The following is a 24,574-nucleotide window of genomic DNA, read 5'->3' on the forward strand; positions in this document are numbered from 1 at the left end:
AGATAGATAGACACTAGAACACCTGGTAAATAGTTAACATTATTTAACTTACCCATTTGTTAGCCATTTGAATAGTTTAAGTGTTAGTTATTATTCCTTGTATCTAAATTGTCATGTGCAAAAAACTATTGGCAGTGTTCTCAAATTTAAGCATTTTTCACAGTGGTTACTTTAGCTAACTACATAGGTTTTGAGTCTTCTATATAAACTTTCAGGGTTGGTGGTGGATTTCTGTATATGCAATTTTTTTAGATATAATGCTTCCATGGGCAGCGTCCCTCACTGACAGCAACAGGCTCACAGCCCTCAGCAGGGAAGAGCAATTAAAGCAAATTCATTACTGTTTGTACTTCTGCTTCACTGGCTAAATATTTATTTGTGTTAGGTAAGACTCGCTGCATTAATTAAAAACATTACTGGCTACAAATGAGTAATAACATGTTTGGCTATCTCGGGGTGACATTGACATTGCTTGAATTTGTAGTAGGAAACAAAGCCAAGGCCAGGCTGTCCCTGACACTCAAAACCAACTCAGAAATTCTGTTTGGAACCAGAAAGTGATGCTCCAGCATAGGAGAAACAGAAATGGAAAGCTCAAGCGACTTGGGTTTGTGGTACACATTAGCCACCAAGTGTCTTTGACCATTGTGTCAAAGAGATTCTGAATGTGTCTCAAGAGATCAGACATTTTGTATTGCAATCAAACAATAACATCCAACGCTTTTATTCTTACTCCAAAGAGACCTATAAAAATAATGATAGTACTCCGAAGTCAGAAAAAAAAAGAATGAAGTTTTTTGGATTTGGGGATTTTTTTGTCATTGTTGGTTTTTTTTTTTTTTTTTAAGATTTTATTTATTTGGCAGAGAGAGAAATCACAAGTAGGCAGAGAGGCAGACAGAGAGAGAGAGGGGTGAAAGCAGGCTCCCCGTGGAGCAGAGAGCCCGACACGGGGCTCGATCCCAGAACCCTGAGATCATGACCTGAGCCGAAGGCAGAGGCTTTAACCCACTGAGCCACCCAGGTGCCCCTCTGTTTTGTTTTGTTTTTTAGTTTCTCTTCTCCCTCCCTCCCACTTTCTCTCTTTCGCTCTCTCTCTCTCTCTCCCTCTTCCTCTCCCTCTCCCTGTCTCTCCTTGCTTCTTGGTTATGGTCATATTAGATGTAGAGGTTTTCCCAAAGAACGGATAATAAAAGTTTGATTACTCTCTCACTATACCATGGTTTACTTCCACCACTTTATTTATGTCTTTATTCTATGCCGTTTGCTTCCCCTTTTCTAATACTTACGTTTCTATGGCAACCAGTCCATTTGTATGGACGGTGAATCATGGCAGAGTCACAACAAATATGATAAAAAGCTTCTACGCTGTATTGGTGATGAGGTGAGGCCAGAGCTTGCAAAACAGAAAAAAATCCCCACATATGTTTCTAGTAGAGAAGGGCATGCCAAGAAGAATTAAATTCTTCTCCCCTAAATATTAAAACATTCTGTCTCATTGACCAAAGGGGGACAATACAGGACGTCTGTAGCAACACGTGACAAGAATTAAAAGAAGAAAGTGCTGTGTTTGCTTCACAGGAAGAATGAGGAGTCTCCCAGGACTGGGCTGGGTGAAGTGTCACAAAACTCTGGGAGCGTCACAGGGCCGTGTCACAGAGGGAACCCTCTTGTCACCTCTTTTGGAATCTTACTGACCTTACTGACCTTACCAAGCAGTCTGGGCTGCTTGGAGGTCAGGGCCTTTTCCAGAACCCTATCATCCCCTCCGTGATGGCAGCATGACTGAGCGGCGGACCTGGTTCTTTCCCCCGGCTTCCCGCTCCTGCACACAGAGCCAGTGTAGACTCTGTCTGTTTGCAGTTTACCTGACCTGCAGCCAAGTGTGGAAGCTAGGCCACGTCCCCAGAACAGTGTTTGCCTCTTGTGCCATCACCACTTACTAGCAGGGTGGCCAACACTGAAGAGAGCTAAAAGGAAGAGAATGAAGAAGCCGAACAACTTCTGTCCCTGCCACCGACCCCTGAGGAAAGGCCGGAAGGCAAAGGCAGCTAATGGTAAGCTTGTAGACAGGAGCGTGCAGGGAGCCCTCCAGGAGGTGGCTCCTGAGCTGCGCCCCCCACTCCCCCGCCACACACCACCAAGCCCACCCTCATTTGGAGAACGGAGCTGCTGGACACCGGAACCGGATCACGTGTGCTGGACCCAGAGCAGGCTGACTCCGATGGGGAACACTTCAGTGAGCTAGAGGTCGTGAGGTACGGACAGGATCGAATAGTGAGAAAAACCGTATATTAATAAATCTTTGCGACCATGGCTCTGGATACCTTTAAATGCTTTTCGTAACGGACAGTCAACCTCACAGACTTCTAAGTGAAGAAAACATTCGGCAGATTTTTAAAACTTTAGAAGCTGACAAGTGATGGTCCCTTTTCCTCCTACTTATACTGAGACAAGACAGTTCTTGTCTTATCTGTGAACGGAACCCTCCAGGTGTGAACAGGAACAGGACAGAGCAGATGCGAAGCCTGAACGCAACCTTGCCGCACACTAATGAGCAAGTTGCATGTACATTACAGCAGCAACTTAGCCATTCCCTTCTTCACCTGTGAGTAGCAGTGGGCACTCTTCAGACCAGAGCCAGTACCTTCCTGGAGTATCTGCTACTGGGGGAGAATCCATCATAGAAATGTGTAAACTACAGGGTTATAATCACCTTTTTCTCTTGCTGGTTGGCCCCATTAATGAAGCAGGGTAATCAAGCTCATCCTTTTTTCCTCCAAGTAGTATGGTGTTTTTTTTCTTCTGGCTCATCATCTTTAAATGTACAATTTATCTTTTTCATATCTGGTAATAATTTGCAAGACTTTAATACCTGTGAGTAATCAGTATGTACAATTTCAAATGAAATTTTATTGTTTCAGAGAACAGATTTCAATATATCAAAGGACTTTCAGAGTTAATTATAAAAACCTAGATTATTTAATATAATACTATATTTATTAGATAAATTATAAATTTATATAATTATAGAACCAACGTTTAACATATTTTTTTTATTTTTTTAAAGATTTTTATTTATTTATTTGACAGAGAGAAATCACAAGTAGATGGACAGGCAGGCAGAGAGAGAGAGAGAGGGAAGCAGGCTCTCCGCTGAGCAGAGAGCCCGATGCGGGACTCCATCCCAGGACTCTGAGATCATGACCTGAGCCAAAGGCAGTGGCTTAACCCACTGAGCCACCCAGGTGCCCCCGTTTAACATATTTTTAATCCTAAATTAAAGGCCCTTATAATTTGTATTACCTCGAATTTCCTCCTGATAAAGCTTACGAACTTAACGATGCCCACAGAGAGCACTTATTTCTATTTTCAAAACCTTCCAGAGATTTCAGTTTCTCAACTGTCTTCTCTAACCGTTCCAAAAATGTAGCAAGTCTGTCCTTTGAGAAGGTCTTTACTGTATCCAGCCTAACCCTTCCTATTATGATTGACCTATTTCTTCTTAATTCTGTCTTAGTGGAAATGCCAATCAGCTGATTTAAGGGTTCAAACCTTTTAACTCCAATTAAGTAATCCAAAAATCTATACAAAACCGAGACCTCACATAGAAAAAAATACATATTAATGTGAACCTATAGGAAAATTAACAGGAGTAAAGTATTCCTAATGAAGTACGAAAATCATCACCTGGAAGACAGAATAAAAGTAATCTGCCAGAGAGGTGACATTCTACTACTGTGTTCCTGCCTGCAATGGAAACAGACCGGGTACAAACCCAACTCTCCAGATCATTCCTGAGTACCTCTAGTCGTTGTCTGCCACCAACAATAAATGCATGATATGAAGGACAATCAAAGTACAGTTGACATCAACAAAGGAACACTAGAAAGTGTGATCTGAATTAATAAGGGATATCGCTTCTCGGCCTTTTGGCTGAGATCAAGTGTGAATTAATATGAGGTAGTCCCTGGGTCAGATCTGGGAATGATCTAGGCCACCACCTATAAAAAGCTCAGAGTTGGAAGCTGACTTTACCCCCTACTTGCAAGCTACTTTAATCTCAACAGTACGAATTCTGTTGTGAGGACAATGATGGTGCTTTTTAAGAAGAAGGTGATTTTCCTTCCTCTGCCCAGACAAATGATCCATCTCACCATCCTCTGCCATGTCGGCTACAATGTTGGAATGAACCATATAGTAGAGATAATGGGGGTCCGAGGAACAACTTCTAGTTCCATAAGTCAGCAGAACCTGATGATTCCAAACTGAACTATTGATTCCCAAAAGGAAAATGTGGATGATGTCACAAGACCCAGTTTGTTCTTTGTTTATTTAGTGTTCTTTGAATGTTCCAGACATTGGGATTTCAAAAAGAAAGAGAGCTGTCCCAGTCTTTAGAGAACTCAGGGTCAAGTGGAGAGAAAGTCAGGCAAATAAAAACCTGATAAATACTGAAATAGGACCGTGCGTTTGAAGTGTGGATATGTGAAAAATGAGTACCTGGATAAGGCAGGGAAGGGGACATTGAAAACCCAGGGGAAGGGCTAAAGGGACAGAGGGATGAAAACAGGGCTGCAGGACATGGCACATGGAGGGAGCATCAAGGAGCACAAGACTGGATAGGCAGAAGAGCATGAACTTAGGAAGGGTCTCGTGAGCTCTGCCAGCATTGAAGATGCTGTTCTACAGGAAGCAGAGAGGCATTGAAAGATTCTAAATTGGGCGATGACCTGCATATATGGGAAAAGCCACTCTGGCAGCAATTTGGAGGCTGTTAGCATAAGACAAGAGGCAAGGACGCAGGTTGTAAGTCTACAGTGAGCTCTGTGAGCAATGGTGAAGATCTCCTTCAGAGAGTAGATGAACTGGGGGCCTCCTCATGAAAAGAAAGTTAATCTGGCAATAATATGCAGAAAGTGTTGTGCGCAGAAGAACCAGAAACATGCATGTTCAAATACTTTAAATAAAAGTAGTAAAAGCCGGAATTGAAGCATTAACGGTAAGAAGGGAAAAGAGGATTTGTAGAGGTTATATTTTAGTGGTCATTTTGAAAGGACTTACTAGTCGATTGAATTTGAGACAATGGGGATGTTGGAAGTCAAAGCCTACTTCGGGATTTCAAGCCTGGTGAACTAGAAGTATGATGGTCCTATTCATAGAAACAATAGCAGGAATGAGAAAGAGAAAATGATTAACTCAATTTCTAAAACTTTGAGTTTGAAGAGTCAGTGAGATATTCTTGTGGATGGGCTATCCAAGTCAGGAAATCCATCACTGGAGCCTGAGAGAAACCGGAGGGTTAGATTTGAGAAGATACACACAGAGGTCATGTTAAAGAAGTGTGACAAGTGAATGAGGGAAAGGAAAGGAGAGAAGGCTAAGAAGAGAACCAGGGGCAACTCTCTGCAGGGCAAAGGGACTTGGGAGGGGGTGGGAAAAGTCAGAAACAGAACAAAGCTTCACTGAAACCAAGAGAGTAATTTCAGAAAGAAAAGGGTGGTTCCCAAGGCCAGTTGCTGCAGGGTAGTTTGAAAGGATAAGGCCATTGATTTTGGCAATCAGGAAGTCATCAGTGAGAGTAGATTCTGTAAAGGGTGAAGGGAGAGGCCAAGTTTAAAGCAGTTTTGGAATCAGTACAAAACCTACAGGGAGAGTGAGCAGGAAAGTTGGAGTAAGTGAGGAAAGTTGGAGTAAGTGAGAAAAGTTTTTATGGCACAAAATCACAAGGAGAGGAAACAGATAATCTCAGAAAGGAGGAGCTGACCTTGAAAGGGAAGGAAGGATCCATCCTTCTGAAGCAGGAAGAAAAAGGAAGTGAGAGCAGATAATGATATAGAGAAATCGAGGTGGAAAAGAATGTTTTTAAGGAACTCTTGTCAATGAAAGAAATGAAGTAGGAGTAAAGTTTGGCCCTTGAAATGTTAGAAATGTTTGAGACAGATCCTATGAGAAATCAAATATTACATAACAGAAGATTCCAGGGCCCCACAGAGAATTGTGTGAATTCATAGTGACTTTCTCTAGCACCCTTCAGCAAACTAGTAAGAGCAGTGGACTTGAGCAGATATTATCAAAGAGTATAGTGTATTAGACTATAGAAAATGTCATGAGGTTTAAGCATCTCTGATACCAGCAGATGCCTCATTGAAGTGGTCACCAGGGGTCCAAGTGGATTATGGAGGGAAATGATGCTAGTAAAAGGCAATCGGTAAAGATGATAGCTTTCAAACTGGGTTCCCCAGATTCACACATGAGGGATGGGGAAGCCTCCTCTAGGGTCTGCTATTCCTACTTCAGTACCTTCAGTAGCTGTTTTTATCTGGAATACAAAAGCATCCTTTACACACTTTCATTTGAAGTGGGGGGAGGGGTGAAAGCTATTGCTACCAAAACCATTTGAAAACCACTAGATTGGAAGACAAGTGAAAGGGAGTGGGGCTAGGAGTCATCAAGAAGGGAAAGTTAGGGCCTAAGGACTGGGAGAGATGGCTAATAAGGTTGCATGATCAATAGGGAGGTTCCGATAGGAAGATCCCAGAGCTCTCTCCAGTTTGAAGGATGCCCAGGGCTCTGCTTATGGAGAGCTGAAGTTGGGTAGGATTGCCAATAATCAGCACCGGGAGAGCTAAAGAACCATAAACATAGTGCATTACGTGTTGCCATCGTGTCAAAAATACTGAGGATATGGAAAAGCTGCAGATGAGAGGAGGCAAATTAAGAGTCAAGCCCTGATGTCAGTGAAGAAATGGGAGGAAACAGGAAAAGTAGAAAAGTATGAGTTTGAAGGTGAGACAAAGGAGAACTAAGTACATAATATAGAACTTTAAAATAGAAGTGGCTTATGGTAAAAACAAAAACAAAAACAACACCGGATGTGGGGAGCAAGAAGGGTTATGAGCTCTTCTTTCTCCTTGCCCCATGCAGGGAAAGCGAAAAGAAAATGGCTTCTGGTTGCCGCGAGTTTTGAGGTATATGGTGTCAGCTAGTTTCAATTACAGTAAAGAGGCCAAAGGATCTCTTTTGGAGGAAGGGACGGTCCAACATCGGACTGTTCGGAGAGCTTGCTCATAGAGAGTAAAGGAGGCAAGGGTCCCAGTGGGCAACGCTGATCGGCATCGAGGAGTGGAGTGGCCTTTCCATGACCCAAACTGGGGATAGGAACAAGACAGAGATGGGTACCTGGGGCTTAGATGAGTATCAAAAGAATGAATGCAATAAGAGATGACAAAGTAGGCTGGAGATGGCGCGAGATAGAATGAAGACCGAAGAGCTTAAACTGGGGGAAAGGAGAAATGTAAAGTTTCAACCGTTCCATCATGCCAACCCCATACTAGAATAAGGTTGATGACGAGCTCGTCCTCACCACACCAGGAGCCAGACTTTTTCTTCAAAGCTGAAGGTCAGATTGTTTATAAAAAACCTTAAAGCTTAGGCACCAATGGATAAAGGGAAAAACGTATTAGACCAGTTAGCTCAACTCTTTTTTCATAGGAAAGAAATTAATGCCTTCCCCCAAGGTTACACAGCTGGTTGCCTGCTGATGGAGCCAGGATCAAAAGCCAGATACCCAGTCCCAAAGCTGTCCTCTGCCTCCAGCTCCTGCAACTGTCTCTGGTACCAGGGCTGAGTATGTGACTGAGTATGTAACACTGTGACTAAAATGTGATAGATACCGGGAGGTTCCTTTATCTAGTTCAGCTCTGATGAAATTTTTGTCCAGAAGACCAAAGTATCACCTCCGCCATTGCCAATGAGCTTTTTTTTTTTTTTCTTCAAAGACATGATCTGTGGGACGCCTGAGTGGCTCAATGGGTTAAAGCCTCTGCCTTCGGCTCAGGTCATGATCCCAGGGTCCTGGGATCGAGCCCCGCATCAGGCTGTCTGCTCAGCAGGGAGCCTGCTTCCTCCTCTCTCTCTCTCTCTGCCTGCCTCTCTGCCTGCTTGTAATCTCTGTCAAACAAAATAAAAAAAATAAAATCTTAAAAAAAAAAAACAAAGACCTGATCTGTGTCAGAAATGCTGGTATTCTGCGACGCCTGGGTGGCTCAGTTGGTTAAGCATCCAACTCTTGATTTCAGCTCAGGCCATGATCTCAGGGTCTTGAGATCAAGCCCTGCATCCCACTCTGTGCTGGGCATGGAGCCTGCTTGAGATTCTTTCTCTCTCTTCCCCCTTCCTTTCTCTCTCTCTCTCTGTCTAATAATAAGAAAAGAAAGAAATGCTAGTATTCCTTGTGCTTGCCTCAACCCAAAGTCATTTTTTTGTGTTCGTTCCTCTAGTGTCATTAGCCTCCAGCACAGTGGGCTTGGCTGGGCAGGTCGTTCACACAGAAACCACAGAAGTTGTGCTGACAGCAGATCCTGTCACAGGATTTGGGATCCAGCTGCAGGGCAGTGTGTTTGCCACGGAGACGCTCTCTTCTCCACCTCTGATTTCCTATATTGAAGCTGACAGCCCAGCAGAGAGGTAAGACACTCTTTCACAGCATCTTTTTCTGTGCATTTCTTGTGCCGGCTATCTCTGACTAGCTAATAAATTATGGAACAGTGCTCAATGCAGGAAATGCAGGATGTAATGAACTCTCTGTTCGACCAATAAAATTTTATGTTCTTGATAAGGTTTGAGAAGAATAATGAGCACAGATGCCTTTATCTGGCAGATTTTTGTCCATCAGGGACTGGTGGCCATCTTAACTAAAAGGGAAAGAACATCTCTGAAGTTCAGACTTAATTATAATAATTTCTCTGCTGTGCGGGGACTGTACATTCACCATTACTGTATATTGGTCCAGATCCGATTATAAGAATACCACAGTGCTAAATTATGAATCACTTCTCTGGGATACATTGAGACTCCCTCACATTTGTAGCCGTCAAATGCAAGAGGGCAAGACCTTGCAGTTGTCCTCATATGATGCCCACAGCATTGAATAAACAAAACCAAATGGGTATGCTATTTCACAAGGATCAAACAAAATAGATTTGGCAACATCCACCTGATAATTACCTGCTCTGTCTACAACCTCTAACATGTGGTTCTAAATATAGATGTGGGGTGCTACAGATCGGAGACAGAGTGATGGCCATTAATGGGATTCCGACTGAAGACAGCACCTTTGAGGAAGCCAACCAGCTCCTCCGAGACTCTTCAATCACAAGCAAGGTCACACTGGAAATCGAGTTTGATGTCGCAGGTATGATCATATAATCGCAAGTCAGCTGCAGAATTGGCAGTGGACTGCGTGTGAATTATATGGATTATGTGGTAGAAGTGGAACTATTTTTTTATATACCAAACACGTTTTTGTTTAGGAGATTTGGGGTGTCATTTTGTATTGAGCATTGTTTTTGTACTATTCATTAAAGTGTCACCATAAGAAATAAATAAATGTGACAAAATGAATAAGTAATAGCTACTATACGGGTGATAAAAAAAAAAATCACATAGCCTGTGTTCTTCCAGATTTGTCCTTATATGCCAGAGAAGCCATATTCTTCTGTCACGCAGACTGAAAAACCTCTCTTTGACCCTTGCAAAGAACATATGAAAGTTTGGTAGTGAACAATGAAAATTCATTAGGTGGATTTATACAAGCACAGTTGGTAAATATTTGGTCTCTAGTGTTAAAAAGAAAACTGCAACAGACACTTGTTAAAAACAAGGAAGGCTTTCTTCAGGACTATTTCAAAAGAAATCAAGACCTGGATAGGGAAGAGAAATTGAATTTAAGTTCAAAAACAGTAAGGACAGCTGGGAATGTAAGGCCACCAAGCAAGGGAAGGGTGAGGGAGTCATGGAATGGAAACTGACTAACAGGAACTTACTTCGATATCGAGGGTGTGGAGATAAGGAATTTGACTCTCTACTCAAAGGTGGAGAGATTCTCAATAAACTGACTGAACAAGATTCTTACTAAAACGGGGCTAAGCAGGCCATGGACTAGGCCAAAGACAAGGCCTGGTTGAGAAGAGGAGCTTGATGTAAGTTTGGTCAGGAAGGGAATCCTTGTCAGTAGCTAAAAGGTGTGTGGGTTATAGAAGTGGGTGCCAATTTCTATTTAATAAAATTGTCTTCACACAGTGAAGAGCCAATAATCTTTACCAATCACTAAAGATGTGCCTTTGGACATAGAGATTGCATTATCCCAACAAATACTTGCTGAGTGTTCACTGGGGGTCCACTGGAGATGAAACAGTAGACAAGGAGTGAAAAAAAAATCCCTTTCTTCGTGAAGCTTGTGGTAGTACAGAAAGTTGATTTTTAAGTTAACAAATATCAATGTAAGCAATAATAAGTGCTCTGAGGAAAATAAAGCAGAATGGGGAATTAGAGGATGACTGTGGGGAGCTATTTTCATGAGATGACTCTTGGAGGAAGTTATATTTGACCCGAGATTTGACGGTTAGAAAGGAGCCAGCTCTGTGGAAATATGGGAGCAGAGTACTCCAGGTAGAAGGAACAGCCAGTGTAAAAGACTTGAGCCAGAATAATGGCTCAAGTTTGGCTGGGTGGCTCTTACCGAGGTGCCTGGGTAGCTCAGTCAGTTAAGTGTCCGACTCTAGATTTCAGTTCAGGTCGTGATCTTATGGTCATGGGATCAAGACCCACATTGGGCTCCACACTAGTGGGGAATCAGCTTGAGATTCTCTCTCTCCCTCTGGCCCTCCCCCACTCACATGGGCGTGCATGCTCACACACACTCTCTCAAGTAAGTAAATGAGTCTTTAAAAAGGTGAGGAGGGACGCTTACTGTAGCATAAGGAAGTTGGGAATGGGGATTAGATTTGATGTTGGAGATGGGGTGAGAGAGATTAGAAGGGGCCAATTAATGCAGTGCCTTGGTATAAAGAATTTATATTCCAAGTGTAATGATATCATGGAGCGTTTTATGGACAGTAGTGGGCTATCCTGATGGATGTGTTAGAGATCCTGCTGAAATGAGAAGGGACAATAACAGAAGCAGGAAACCTAGTTAGGAAGTTGCAGGGGTGGGATAGGTAAACAATGATGGCAGCTTGGACAAGGTGGTGGAGCTAGAGATAGTGACAAAGAGTGAGATTTAGGACATGGCTTGAAGCAGGGCTCACAGACTTCGCTTATGGAATGAATATGGAAGATGAGAGAAAGGGAAGATCATGGATGACTCCTGAGGTGGAAGGGTCAGTAATTGAGTAAATAGTGATGGCTTTAAGGAGAGGAAGACTTGAAGAATGGAAATTTGAGGATGACAACAAATTGTATTTTAGACCTGAATTGGTAAATCCACTGCTAATTCTAGGGGGGGAAAGTACAAGCAGATCCTTTCCTGAATTCAAAAGCAATTGTCGAGCACCAGTCTCTAAATGCTAGGCACTGTGTTACCTTCAAATCATTTAAAGGGAAAATATAAAGGATTAATATCCTCCAAGTGCTCAGAATCAATTAGACAAGAGCAAGAGCTGTTGCAAGATAAGAACAGACTTATTGAGTGTGTGTTGCCACTGGAATGTAAAAGGATGGGCCCAGGGGACCTCCAACAATCCCTCCTGTAGCCTAGGATGGGAGGGGGTGTCTGGGCCAGAGAGCAGCCCTGAGGGGGGACCACCTGTCAGTGATTGATAAAGTCTTTGGAATACAGGCCAGCACTAAGGAACGAGTGACAGGAAGGAGGGGATTCTGCCTGAGAAATTAAACTAAAATTGAAAGAGGAAGGATGCTAGCAAAGGAGATAACGAAGATGCAGTCTGAGAAGTGGAAGGAGAACCAGAAAAGGTAGCATTTTGGAAGCCAAAGCAAGAATTTCAAGGTCATGGTCAAGAGCATAAAGGTGTTTCAGAGAATTCAAGTAGTATAAGGCAGGAAGGGTCCACTGTATGTGGCAATTAGGAAAGAGCACATTGCAGAGTAGTTTCAGGGAACTGAGGTGCCCAAGTCAGACTAGTAAACTGAGGGGTTTGGAAAGGGTAGAGAACTACAGACAAGCTATGCTTGCTTTCTGCCAAGGAGCTGGGTTTTGGAACAGAGTATGGCCAGACAAATGCAGTGAATGGATAAAAAAAGATGGAGGCCACTGTGGACTTCTCTTTTTAGAACTGCTCCAGAATTTCATTACATACTGGACACTCCTTTATACCGCCTAATCCTCCACCCAGTGGTTCTCGGTCAAAATCAGTTTTGCCCTAGGGAATATGTGGCAATGTTAGGAAGTGTAGCTGTGGATGAAAAAAGATGGGATAAACAATAGAGGGGGCTTCAGGGTCCGGAGGGGAGGTATTTTGTTTTGTTGCTACTGGAGAGATCTGAACATGTTTGCGGCCTAAAGTAAATGAAGGCGAAAAAAGATAACTGATGAGTATGGGTCCCCTTATGGGTCTCATCCCCTAAAGGGATGAGAGGAGAAGTTATCTAGAACATAGGTAGGCCTAAGACAGAAGGTTGGCAGCTGCCTCTTGTGAGTTTAAAGAGAAGGATATGAAAATATAAGTACATTTTTATCTGTGTTTAGGGTTTTATGTAAGAACTGTCAATGGAAGGTAAAAAGATCAGCATCTTGGGGAGTTGAAGAGAGTGATAGTTTAGAATACCTAATGGGGAAATGAGTGAGAAAGCTAGCCAGACTCCTGTAAAGGAATTTTCAAGCTGCGCAGTGGACCAGGCAGAGTCCAGAAGCTCCACGTGGATAGCCCTGTCAACCTGTATGGTCAAGTAGTTCTTGGTATGTGACCTTAGCTACTGAGGAATACCAGTAGAGGTAGTGGGCAGGTAGACTGAGCCAGAGATGGAGATTTCTGGAGAAGGTTCAACAGGAAGAAAACTAAAGTCACAGTGGGTCAAATTGTTCCAGGAAGAGCACATGAATAAATACGGTGACAACCTCAGAAATCACGATAATATTTATCAAATGCTTGCTCTATAACATGTCACTCCTCTAAGCACTGTGTATTAGCTCACTTATAACAGCAGTGGAGGTTACTATGTTTACTGAGGTTACTATGATTACTATGAAAACTGAGGCCCACATAGTCACTGGTAGGGCTGGGATTTTCACCCAGGCATTCTGGCTCCAAAGGCCATGCTCTAACCACTGGACACAGGTTGCAGAGGGGAAGTCAATAATGGAGCCAAATGATAGACTGGGAAGAAAAGGAGGACTGAAGAATCTAGGAGTATTCTGGAAGAGAAATGGGCTTACCAAGAGAAAGTTGAGAAGGGAGCCAATGGCAGGAGACCGAGTCAAAGTGGCATATTAGAGCTTAGGATTTCAGAGGTCAAGAAAGGCTCAGGGTAGCAGGCTGCTGAACTGATATAGCGTGGAGGTGAATATTAGTCAACCAGAGGTTTGAGAATTGGAAATGCAGTGTAACAGAAAGACCTTGCATACCGTGGAATCTCCCACAAGGAGGGCGTGACTTGGAATGAGGAAAGGAATATGAGCTAGCTGCTCTTGACACGGCAGATGCAATCCTATCAAAGGATCTCTGCAGTTTCCCCCACCTGTAGCTCTTCCCCACCATGTTCAGGTGGTCTGCTCACTTCCTTCAGGTCTTTGCTCAAATATCACTTGTTCAGAGAATCATTCCCTCACCATCTATCACTTTGTCCCCTTTCTCAGATTTATGGTTCTTCTTAGCCTTTCTCATGCTCTGATGTTACATTGTGGATTTATTTTTTGTCTTGTCTTCTCCAGCAGAAAAAAATCTATGCTGTCAGGGACTTTGTGCCTTCTGTTCATGAATGTATCCCAGGCCCTAGAATAGCGCTTGGAATGCAGGAGACTCTCAGCCAAGAGGCGGTGAATGAATGAATGAAGTACAGTTACCTCTCCTGAGGGACTGGAACCAGGAATTTCAGTTTGCATCCAGAACTCGTCCCATACCCACTCTTTCTCTGGGGTTCCTGGTTTCTCTGTGCTGCATATTTCTGCATATCTGCTCTACTTGTCTCTGCACAAGTTCTTTCTGACTTTTGAGTATACTTGATTGCCCCATCTTTGCCAAGACCAGCCAGTTCAAATTTCTAATTCTTAGATTTGGTTCATCACAGCCAAGCAGGAATCTGGTAGATGGACCCTGTAAGAATCAGTCAGATGGTGGTGAGGATATGGTTTTCAAAGGAGGCTGTCCGCAAGCCCCAGAATGTCCTCTCTACAAGCACACAACATTAGTGGTGAAGTGACTCTTCCGATCCAATACCTTCATTTATTTATAAATGGGGAAATTGAAGTTTGGGTGGGGAAACTAAAGGTCATACAACAAAGTGAATAGTAGATCCCAGATCTGTTGACTTGTACCTGTCTTTTTCATATCATATTACACTGCCTCTTCAAAGAGATGTCAGAGTTTCCAGCATGAAAGAGCAGGGTTTCTGAACCTATGCTCTACTGTCATTGTTTGTCAAGGGGAGGTGGCTATTCTGCCCACTGTAGGAGGTTGGGTAGCATTTACTTGAAACACTCCCATTATGAATGGCCAGCACGATCTGACCTCTTCCATAAGCAGTCTCTAAGTATTTACTCATGCTATAAATGCATTTTTGTTTTATGTATATCCTCAATATTTATTCATTGTTTAACCCATTCTTAATATATATGTATACTTTAATATTTGTTGGTTAAATACTTTAATATCCTTGGTTTAGGCTCCTAAGAAATAGAAACTATGTCTAGTAAACTCACTTTATTCAGTACCAAACTTGCCTGAATAAGAGACAGGAAGAAAGGGACTTACGGTCTTCTCCCCTGCCCTGGTTGTTCCATAATTCAGTCCATTTCAAATGGATGGAAATGATATAGACTAGGGCCAGAAAACAATCTGCTCCCATGCTATCATCCTCTCTTCCCTTGTTCATGGCTGATCTCACTAATTGATTTCAGTATCCTCCTGCTGAGCCCAGACACAACATCAGAATCTCCAAAAAAACACTCTAGCTAGTCATTACCAGTCTATTGGCATCTGTTGGAAACTGCTGGAATCAGAAAGAGGGTTTTTTTTAGCCATTTGAGAACTTGGAACATTGGTAGGAAATATCTGGGCATGAGCGATTTCAAGGCTGCCCTATCTTTCTGGATTCACTCCTCATTGTACAGGCGTGGGCTACCTATTTCTAAAATTCTTCCTCAACAGTATATTTTACCCAGATATTTATTCCCAAGCTACTCATCTCAGAGATTAGCCACTTCTACTTTATAACTATTTTAAGTGATACAGAGAATGTTTAAAAAGCTTGACTGCGAGTACACTCTTGCCTAAATCTCTCTTTAAATGGGTACTACTGTACAAACAACACTGTGATGACATTTACGGAATTCTTTTTAAAGCTGGAATGATTCATAGCCTCATCACTAAAAAACAAAAGTTTAATTTGTTTATATTTCTTTACCATACATATTTACCATATATATTTATATATGTCTAATATAATAATATGTAATAATATATATTAATATTTCCTTTACCGTACATATAATTTTATAAAGCTATACTCATAATATATGCACAATTTACATTTTGCCTTTTTTCAATACTGTCTTTTAAATACAGGTCTAAAAAATCATAAATACTTGAAGATTCTGCATTCATTTTGACGTTATTTTGTTGGAAAAGATGCAGCTTAGTTTTGGAAAGAAGTTCCAGTGAAAATGCTGTCAAATGATGTTTGTCATTATTACTAGAGCCCCCAGTGTTTTCCTCTGAGTTGGGGGAGGGATTAAGCATTTACATTTACCGTCCCCCGTTAAAATCTCTTAATTTTTCGAATCTCACAAGAATGTCCAGGTTAATGAATTATGATGCAGTGATTATCTTACTGTGCCAACAACGAATGCTTCAGGCAGAAAAAGCAGGCCAATTGGAAAGAAGGGCGCCTTTGTTTACCCAAATGTGTTTTTAATTATAGTATTAACAAAGATAAAGCAAAATGAGGGAAGCACAAAATAATCACATGGGAGTCTAATAAAGTAAACATTCTATTTACTTACTCGAAACCTATTGTTTCTCCAAACATCTTTTTTGCCTCTTTACTAGTATTTCATTAAGAAACACCAAATTACATATGCCTTTGCTTTACCCACCAAATAACTGTGTAGGCAAAAAAAATTACCAAATATAAAATAAATCATGTTGGTATTTAAAGATTAAAATGAAGCCACAGCTGATCAAAGAGATTCATTTGTTGATATTTGTTCATCACTATGAATATTTCAAATCTTATGTAGTCAAACATGATTCATTACTGTTTTCCGGGAAGTGATAACATCTCCTCCAGTGTCATTAACAATGTTAATCTTGGTCAAGGTTCCCTGCATTAAAAATGTATAAAAGCAAAATGTTGCTATGGTAACTCTTCTAGATCAATGATTCCTGGCCCTTAGGGTTGCAAGATCTTATTTGTATAGCATCATGAACAAGCTGTTACACACCTACAGGAATACAAGTATACATACATACAAGCATGCATATTCTCCCCTCCCCTTTCACGGAGGATTTTGGTAAAAAGCACATAACACTAAAACAAACATACATGAAATGAGTTCCATAACGAGCGAAGCTGTTTGTGCCTCTAAAGCTTCTTCTGCATTTACTTATGGGCCACTTGTGTGCTTTATCTGGGTAATCAAATTCCTAACACTCCCATGAACACTTCTGTGGAGGCGGTCTGCTTTTAGCTCCTATCCCGTTGCCTCTGCTAGACCAATGTGTTCATCAGAGATGGTTCAGTTGCAAGCAACAGACATGCCCCGAGCTAAATGAGACAGAGAGGGGGCATTTACTGGAAACACACAGGAGTTTCACAGCCCAGGAGGACAGGATAGCCCCCAGGAAGGCCTAGAACCAGACGGAGGGCTTTCAAGGCCAAGTCCAGGCGCTCTCCAAGACCTCAGCATGCTCCTCCTCTCATTGTTTTTCCCTTCTCTCCCCAGAGCAGCTGTTGGTGCAGATGGGCAAAATGGGGCCATTTCAAATGCCCTCTCTGCCCCCGGTCTGCATGCTAATTCCACATTTGTAAACTGTTACTTTAGGGGTGGGAAGAAGGGGGCAATTAGCCTTCCATTACCAGAAGGAGGCATGTAGAGGACTTAGAGGTGAGATGGAGGGAAGACCCAGATTTGAGGAATATTTTGGAAGTAAGTATTTATGATACCTGCAGCCTCCAAGATGAGGAAATCAAGCACACCTACATGTTGTTACTTACCTCATTTCTTTTTCTACACCAGTGTAGAAAACTAGCCAACTAGCCAGTCTTTTTGACATCTGTTAGGGGAAATAATTTTGTCTATCTCAAGTCCTATTGGGAAATGGAAGGGTACAAATTTTTTTTTTTAAGATTTTATTTACTTATTTTTGTGAGAGAGAGAGAGAGAGAGGAGGAGAGCACAAGCAGGGAGGGGGGCACAGGGGAAGGGGCAGAGGGAGAACAGGCTCCCCACTGAGCAAGAAGCCCTGTGTGGGACTCAGTCCCAGGACTCTGGGATCATGACCTGAGCTGAAAGCAGGTGCTTAACCGACTGAGCCACCCAGGTGCCTAAGGGTACAAATTATTAATGAATAAACAAACAAATCTATATGGATCCTCTCCAGTATATCAGAGTGTTAGCTGAGGACAACAGCAAAGCCAAAAACATCTACTCACGGTCTGTGACACTCGCAGAAGAGTTAGGAAGAGTGGGAGGTGCTAAGCGAAATTCAGTCAGTCAGAGACAAATACCATATGATTTCACTCATGTGTGGAATTTAAGAAGCAAAACAAATGAAGAAAGTGGGAAAGAGAGAGAGAGAGAGAGAAACTAGGAAACAGCCTCTTCTCTGTAGGTACCAAACTGATGGTTACCAGAGGGGAGGCGGGTGGGGGGGATGAGGGAAGTAGGTGAAGGGGATTGGGGCGGCGGGGGGCACTTGTCGTGAGTACCAGGTGTTGACTCACTAAATTGTACGCCTGAAACTAACATTATGCTGTATGTTAACTAACTGGAACTTAAATAAAAACTTTAAAAGTAAAAGAAAGACAAGTGCGAGGGGGCTGGGGGAAGCAGCAACCCCCCTGGCTTTCTTGGGAAGTGGGCAAAACACTGGAAGGAAAGAACAGGCCCAAGAGGGTAGATTTGCTTTTACTGGGCACAGCAGCTGGGACTGTGAGGGATAGCCTGGGGACCCCCCTCCCTTTTTTTTTTTTTTTTTTTTTTTTTTTACAGGTGGCATTCTAGAAGCCTGGAGGGCCCAGAGAAATCAAATTTTTATTGTGTTTTCCAGTTTAACAGCCTATGGCAAATCTTGGAAGTCTTAATAGCCTGTGGCAAAATTGGAAGATGAGATTCTGGTCTTGTAAGATTTACTGCCTGCTTTTCGCCTGGGAAAGAATAAAAGGCCTGGAAGAGAAAGTTAAGGCAGAAGAAGGGAGTACTCCAGCTCTGTTTCCATGAGGCCGACCCAACTTTTCACCCATACTTTGCAGTGACAGGAAATGTGTTAAATATGGGATTTGTAAATTGAACCAGGGGCCCCATAGTTGTAGTCAATCCCTGCTGTGTAGACTGGGGAGCTAGCATTGAGCACAATAAAGCAGTAAAAATAGTTGAGCTCCCCATCCCACAGGCCTCCCCTGTCTGCTCCTTCCACCCTTTTCCAAAACCTTCCAGAAAGGATTACAGTCATTAGCAGCTTAGTGTGAATAGATGTTATCTCTTTAGAATATATTTTCTTTTTAACCTTATCTCTAATTGAAGGTTTCCCAGACTGTTAAAGGAATTTGAAGAAGAGTATACTTAAGAATTTGTAGCAGTTCTTTCTTTTCTCAAATACTGGTCAAGCCTTAGTAAAATCAACTTAGCTCCATCCACCGTCACGTTTCAACCAGGGCACGCTGGTTCTCTTTCTATTGCAGCAATGTTAGTTATTACCCCAGAAGTGCTTGGCCAGTGTCTGAGCCCACCTTCACCCTGTTCCAGTGCCCCCTGCCCTCTTGCTCCTCCCTGGGACCTCCTGGAGCTCCCAGGATCCAGAAATTAGAGGGCAATTGGGGCCTCCTGGGGTCCTGTGTTCCAACCCCGAAGACAGCATCCGGTCTGAAAGGTTGAGAAATACTTTGAGCATCACTCTTGTTTCTACCTCTTGTTTCTACACTCTTGTTTTCACTATTTACAGTACAAATTAAGGCACCTCCCTAGCCTCCCCAAATCAACAACCATCACATTGTAAGTGCTTACTTAGCCAGAGCAATTTCATATCATTAAACAGTGATTTTGTTGTTTATGCAGTAAAACTTAAACTGACCCTGGCCCCCACCAGGGGAACTTCCCTAAAAGCAAGTCCAGGAAACCAGTAAAATGTGGTCGACCAGTCCCTGATAACAGAGCCCAAATACAAGGGTGGGTCAGGTCAGGTGGAGATAACAGAGCAGGAATGCAGGGATGAGTCGGGCCAGGTGGAGACATCCAATCAGTGGGGGCACACATACTGTCTCCCTAGCTACCAAGGAGTGTGGGCCCCACCTTCTGGGCACCAATTCTGACCAAGGTGATAGGCTAGTTCAAATAGCTTCTATGGGGTGAATTGTAATTCAGTTGGCCACCCGTGCATGGCCTAGCATGACTGCGCAGCTTTGTCTGTGTGTTACGATCTCATTGGCCACCTGTGTGTGGCCGGGCTCAACCACATGGCCTTTGCTCTATAAAAGTTAGTTTGTGAGGCTGGGGGTCGCTCGCTCTCTCTGTAAAGGTGGCCCCAAATGGTTGGTTTGATTCTCGATCCTTGGCACGAAATATAGCTTTGCTTGACCTTCCCTTTGTATCAGTCTCGCTCCTTTGATCACGGACCTAACAACATCAAACCTATTTCCCCAACTACCTTCAAACAACAGTTGAAGACAAAGTATTGCAGAATAGGTTAACTCTGGGGAAACATGGCTGAAGAGGAAAAAAGAAGATAACCAGACCTGTGGTTCTTAAATGTTGGTGTGCCTAAGAATCATCTGGAGAACATACTTAAAATGCTCATTTCTAGGTTTTATCTTCAGAAATTCTGATCCTGTAGATCTGGATGATTCAGGAATCTGTATTTGTGGGACACCTGGGTGGCTCAGTGGGTTAGGTGTCTGCCTTCAGCTCAGGTTGTGATCCCAGGGTCCTGGGATTGAGCCCCACAAAGGGCTCCCTGCTCGGAAGACAGAGAGCCTGCTTCTCCGTCTGCCTGCAGCTCCCCCTGCTTGTGCTCTCCCTCTGGCAAATGAATAAATGCAGATATGCATGAATGGAATCTGTTTCTGTAACTTGCATTCCAGGTGAATTTGGCCCAAAGGTTGCCCAAATGACACCTCACTAATACTGAGCTCAGGTGTTGCCATGAAAAAAACACAGCTGCCTTGGGGCAGGACATCTTTTCTTCACCAGAAGCATTACTTACCAGGATTTTATAGGCATTTGCCTTCCTTTAGTTCCTTCAACTTTAACTCCAGATGTTCATGATACAAGAATTCCTGACACAATTTCATTGACTGGTGCTCCATGCTTCCTGGTCACCTACAAACATCCTCTCTTCTCTGTTTTGAAATTCCAGAGTCTGTCATCCCAAGCAGTGGGACATTTCATGTGAAGCTCCCTAAGAAGCACAGTGTGGAACTTGGAATAACCATAAGTTGTAAGTAAATGTGACTCCCTTTAAAATGTAGAGTTTTTAAAAAGACATTAGAAAATATGTTGTTGAATGACTTAGAAGTTGACAGAAGTTTCTGAAGTGTCATTGCCAAGTTTCTAATTCACATTACACATGGGCAGAGCCTCTCCCCCCTCCCTCTCTTAACTAGCTGTGTGAATAGAGCAAGTGACTTAAATTCCCTCCAATCTTAGGTTTCTTCAGCTGTAAAATGGAAATAAGGCTATCTACAAGATAAAGGATTATTTGAAGTGTGAAATAAAAGAACATATTGTTTATACCTGGTTTAGTCCAAGGCAGGTAATGAGGACTCAATAAATGTGTCTCACCCTCACCATGAATGATGAGATGTGTGTAGAAGTGCCTATACGTTCTCTACATTTTAGTATATTATGGGTTAAGTTTTCACAATCATCCGTTTAACTAACAAAAATCACGTTTATTTCAAGACAATGCTCCTGTCTGTCCACTATGCATTTAAAAGCTATTTTGCAAGACTAAAAATAATATCTCTTTATTTAGTAACCTTTGGAATTCCTGCATGGTCCAAGACGTCTGGGTAACCAAACCAAAAAGAAAAGCAGAACATATAAATGTGTTAAATTCCCTCCTTTCCTCGAGCTCTAGATTTATAACTGTTTTGGTAAAATGGCTTTGAGAAACATTTATAGAATGTGAATTGAAGTTTTTTATGCTTTTACTATCCATAAACTGGGTTTGTCCACAAATGCCCCCAACAAAATGAAGCAAATGATTAATGCATAAACACCAAAGAGGCAGTGTTTGTGACCAAGGAGTGGTCCCTTCAAGAAAGAACGATGAGCTCACATGAAGTGCCTCATTACACACTATTGGATCCCACTTATGTTAGGGGTCAAGGCAAAAATAGTTCTCAGCTGGGCTGGTATGAAATGGGGGCCGTCTACTTCAACTTTGACAATATCAGTGTAACACTGAAAATGAAATTTGGGGTATAACCAATACATCAGACAGATCTAGCGCAGCCCCGAAAATAGTGGAACTACAATACAGAATAAATGTAAAGAGCAAGAAGCCACATGCATGAAAGAATGCTCGCACCCACCTCCTGAACCCAGGAGGTTCTCTCAGGCCTCCTGAGAGAAGAGGAGGACTGATGTGTCTCCATGTCTTCTCCGCTAAGCAGAAAGATGAGATGGGGTTTTGGAGACTCCAGACCTATTCTAGGTACTACTGAAGTCATTTGGGCCTTTAATCGGATCACTGAGCCTCTCAGTTTGTTCATTCTGGAACAAAGAGAGTATGCCATTATTCTGTCAACAGCGGTGGTTACTGAAATAAAGGGAGAGCTCATCAGAACGTACTATTCTAAAAATATTTGGGACTCAGGGTGGCTGCCGAAACCCCATGTTACTTTAAGACCTCTTTCATTTATTCTATTTATTCCACTCCATTGATTGATCCCGTCAGTACTGGCTGCGAAAGCAGTCTCCCTCCGAGGAGTGTATAACCGTCCGGCTGCATTCAGGTGCCCTGCCTTCCACTCTATTCTTTCTTCCCTTCGCTTGCATGAAATAAATGCGTTCTGAGTGCCTAGGATGCCTAGAACCTATGCTAAGTTTTGAAAACACACTCCCTGTCCTTAGAGATACTTACTGCTAGTGTGTCCGCTGGAGGCACCCACAGGTGGGAAGCCTATTGCCACATAATCGTTTTCCTTCCAAATTTTAATTGGGAAAATAATCTTTTTTTAAAAAACAGATTTATTCTTAAAAATTGATATATGTAAGGGGAGGAGGGTAGGGAGATGGACAAAATGGATAAAGGGGAGAGGGAGGTACAGCTTTAGTTATGAAATGAATAAGTCACGGGAATCACAGGAATAAAAGGGACAGCACGGAGAATGGAGTCAGTGGTATTGTAAGAGCATTGCATGGTGACAGGTGAGAGCTACATGCCGGTGAGCCTAGCCTAGCATGTAGACTTGTCAAATTGCTATGTTTTACACCTGACACCGATATAACATAGTGTGTCCACTAACTTCAATTAAAGAAAAAATTGACATACCTAAAAATACAACTATTAAGGAGAGTCCCCATTTAAAAACTGATCCTGTGATGTCAATATTTAGATGCTCCATTTGTTTGAAGTGTATTCATGTATACACAACCACAACATATTTTATTCATATGAACAGTCATCTAAAATAATGCTTTATGGTGGTTTTGTGTGTGAACTAAGTATGACATTTAATGCCAACATTAGAAACTTCCCCCAAACCCTCACAAGAATGGCCTGACTTTCAACCAGCATAAACTAAAGCTATTCATGGAAGCTGGAAGTGTTCTGTTGTTCCTGGATGGAGGAATGATACATAAGCTTGTCAAATTCGTCTGTCAGCCCATCCAGACCTACAGCTCCCTTTATACAACTTAACCATCACCATGCTGAATTTGTGTCTCCTTGTGGAAAATACTAATATTTTCTCAATTGAGAAAACAGAATTTACTTTAAAAAAAAAAAAAAAAAAGCCAGAATCCAATTATATTGTTATGAAATGAACTCCTGAGGCCTAGAGTGGTTCCTGGCATATACAAGGTGCTTATTTAATTCCTGTCTTTGTAGAATGAATGAATAAAGAGTCTATAAAAAATAATCTTCTGCTGATAATCTTCTGCTAACCACTGTGCATTCCAGAAAATGAGCCTTTGAAGGTGATGATGAATACAGATGTTTATGCAAAGGCCCTTGGGTGAACTAAAGAAGCACTAACTTGGAAAATGATTAAGAGCAAGACCTCAGAGGCGCCTGGGAGGCTCAGTCCATTAAGTGGCTGCCTTTGGCTCAGGTCATGATCCCAGGGTCCTGGGATCGAGCCCTGCTTCCAGCTCTCTGCTCAGCAGGGGAGTCTGCTTCTCTCTCTCTGCGTGTGTCTCTTTGCCTCTCTGTCAAATAAATAAATAAAAGCTTTAAAAAAGAAAAAAAGCAAGGCCCCAGAGCACACACATCTCCACTCCTCGACCCTCTTGAGCTCTCTGTACCACTTCCTTGTCTATAAAACAGTGCGCTTGTTCCCTTCTTCGTAGCATTATTGAGAAGATTATATGAGTTAGTGTATGTAAAGTGCCTAGACCAGTTATGAGCCCTAACCACGTGTTCATTATTATGATGACTGCTATTTATTTTACATATAGAGCTTCCTGAAATAGCTTAATCCAAGCTCTACCCCCACAAAATTTCATGCCAACTGCAACTCTAGCACTTAGGGAGGAAAGCAAGGGACCCTCTTCTCCAGCACCCAGGTACTGTTAGCGAAACTGAGGCCTGCAAGGGTCTAACTGATCTGTCCCACTCCCTGTGCAAAGCCCTCTTCTGTCTCCTTCACCCTGTGAGAACCTGAGTAGTAAGACGCAGCCTTCATCCCGGGAAACGTTCTGCCAGAGCCTGGCACGCTCGGCTGAAGCCTCACTCACTCTTCATACCTAATTGACTGAGAAATGAGTCTCTCTGATTTGGGATGTGGTGAGCAGTTTTAGACTAATTTTCTGAAGTTCCTGATGAGACATTCATAGCACATTAGCATCAGCCATGACTTTTATTGATGTTATTGCTATAATGTGGAGCAATCTATTCTAGCAAATAAAGTGAAACGGCCTCGTGTTGGAAATAGCGTCCTGAAGCTCTAAGACCTCAGCCAGTGGGAAACCAGAGCGCATGCCCAGCCGCGTAGCGCCCCCCACCCACCCTCACTGCAGACCACGCCCCTTAACTCTATCATGCGCAGTTGTCAGTAAAATCTTTTTGATACTAATGTTTTCTTTTTGCTGTTTTACTACAAGGATTTTTACCTACTTTGTGACAGGCATGACCATAAGCAGTTTGTGTGTTTCCCACTTACTCCATAGAGCGGCCCTGTGGCGTCTATACCCATTTTATAGAAAAGAAAGGCTGGGCTGGGTAACCTGCCCAGG

General features: G+C 42.5%; 1 protein-coding gene across 5 annotated transcripts in view; it reads left to right on the top strand.

Annotated features, from left to right (window-relative positions):
* Nucleotides 1–24,574, top strand: part of GRIP1 (glutamate receptor interacting protein 1) — a 672,623-nt gene that overhangs the window by 586,755 nt on the left and 61,294 nt on the right. For all 5 annotated transcript variants that reach the window (XM_059402529.1, XM_059402524.1, XM_059402527.1 and 2 more), the window contains 3 exons: nt 8,283–8,469; nt 9,051–9,196; nt 20,529–20,609. In XM_059402529.1, coding sequence (XP_059258512.1) covers nt 8,283–8,469; nt 9,051–9,196; nt 20,529–20,609 — 414 coding nt within the window. The remainder of the gene's footprint in view (nt 1–8,282; nt 8,470–9,050; nt 9,197–20,528; nt 20,610–24,574) is intronic.

Source organism: Mustela nigripes, chromosome 6 (genome assembly GCF_022355385.1).
Source record: "Mustela nigripes isolate SB6536 chromosome 6, MUSNIG.SB6536, whole genome shotgun sequence".
In the NCBI taxonomy this organism is placed as follows: Eukaryota; Metazoa; Chordata; class Mammalia; order Carnivora; family Mustelidae; genus Mustela; species Mustela nigripes.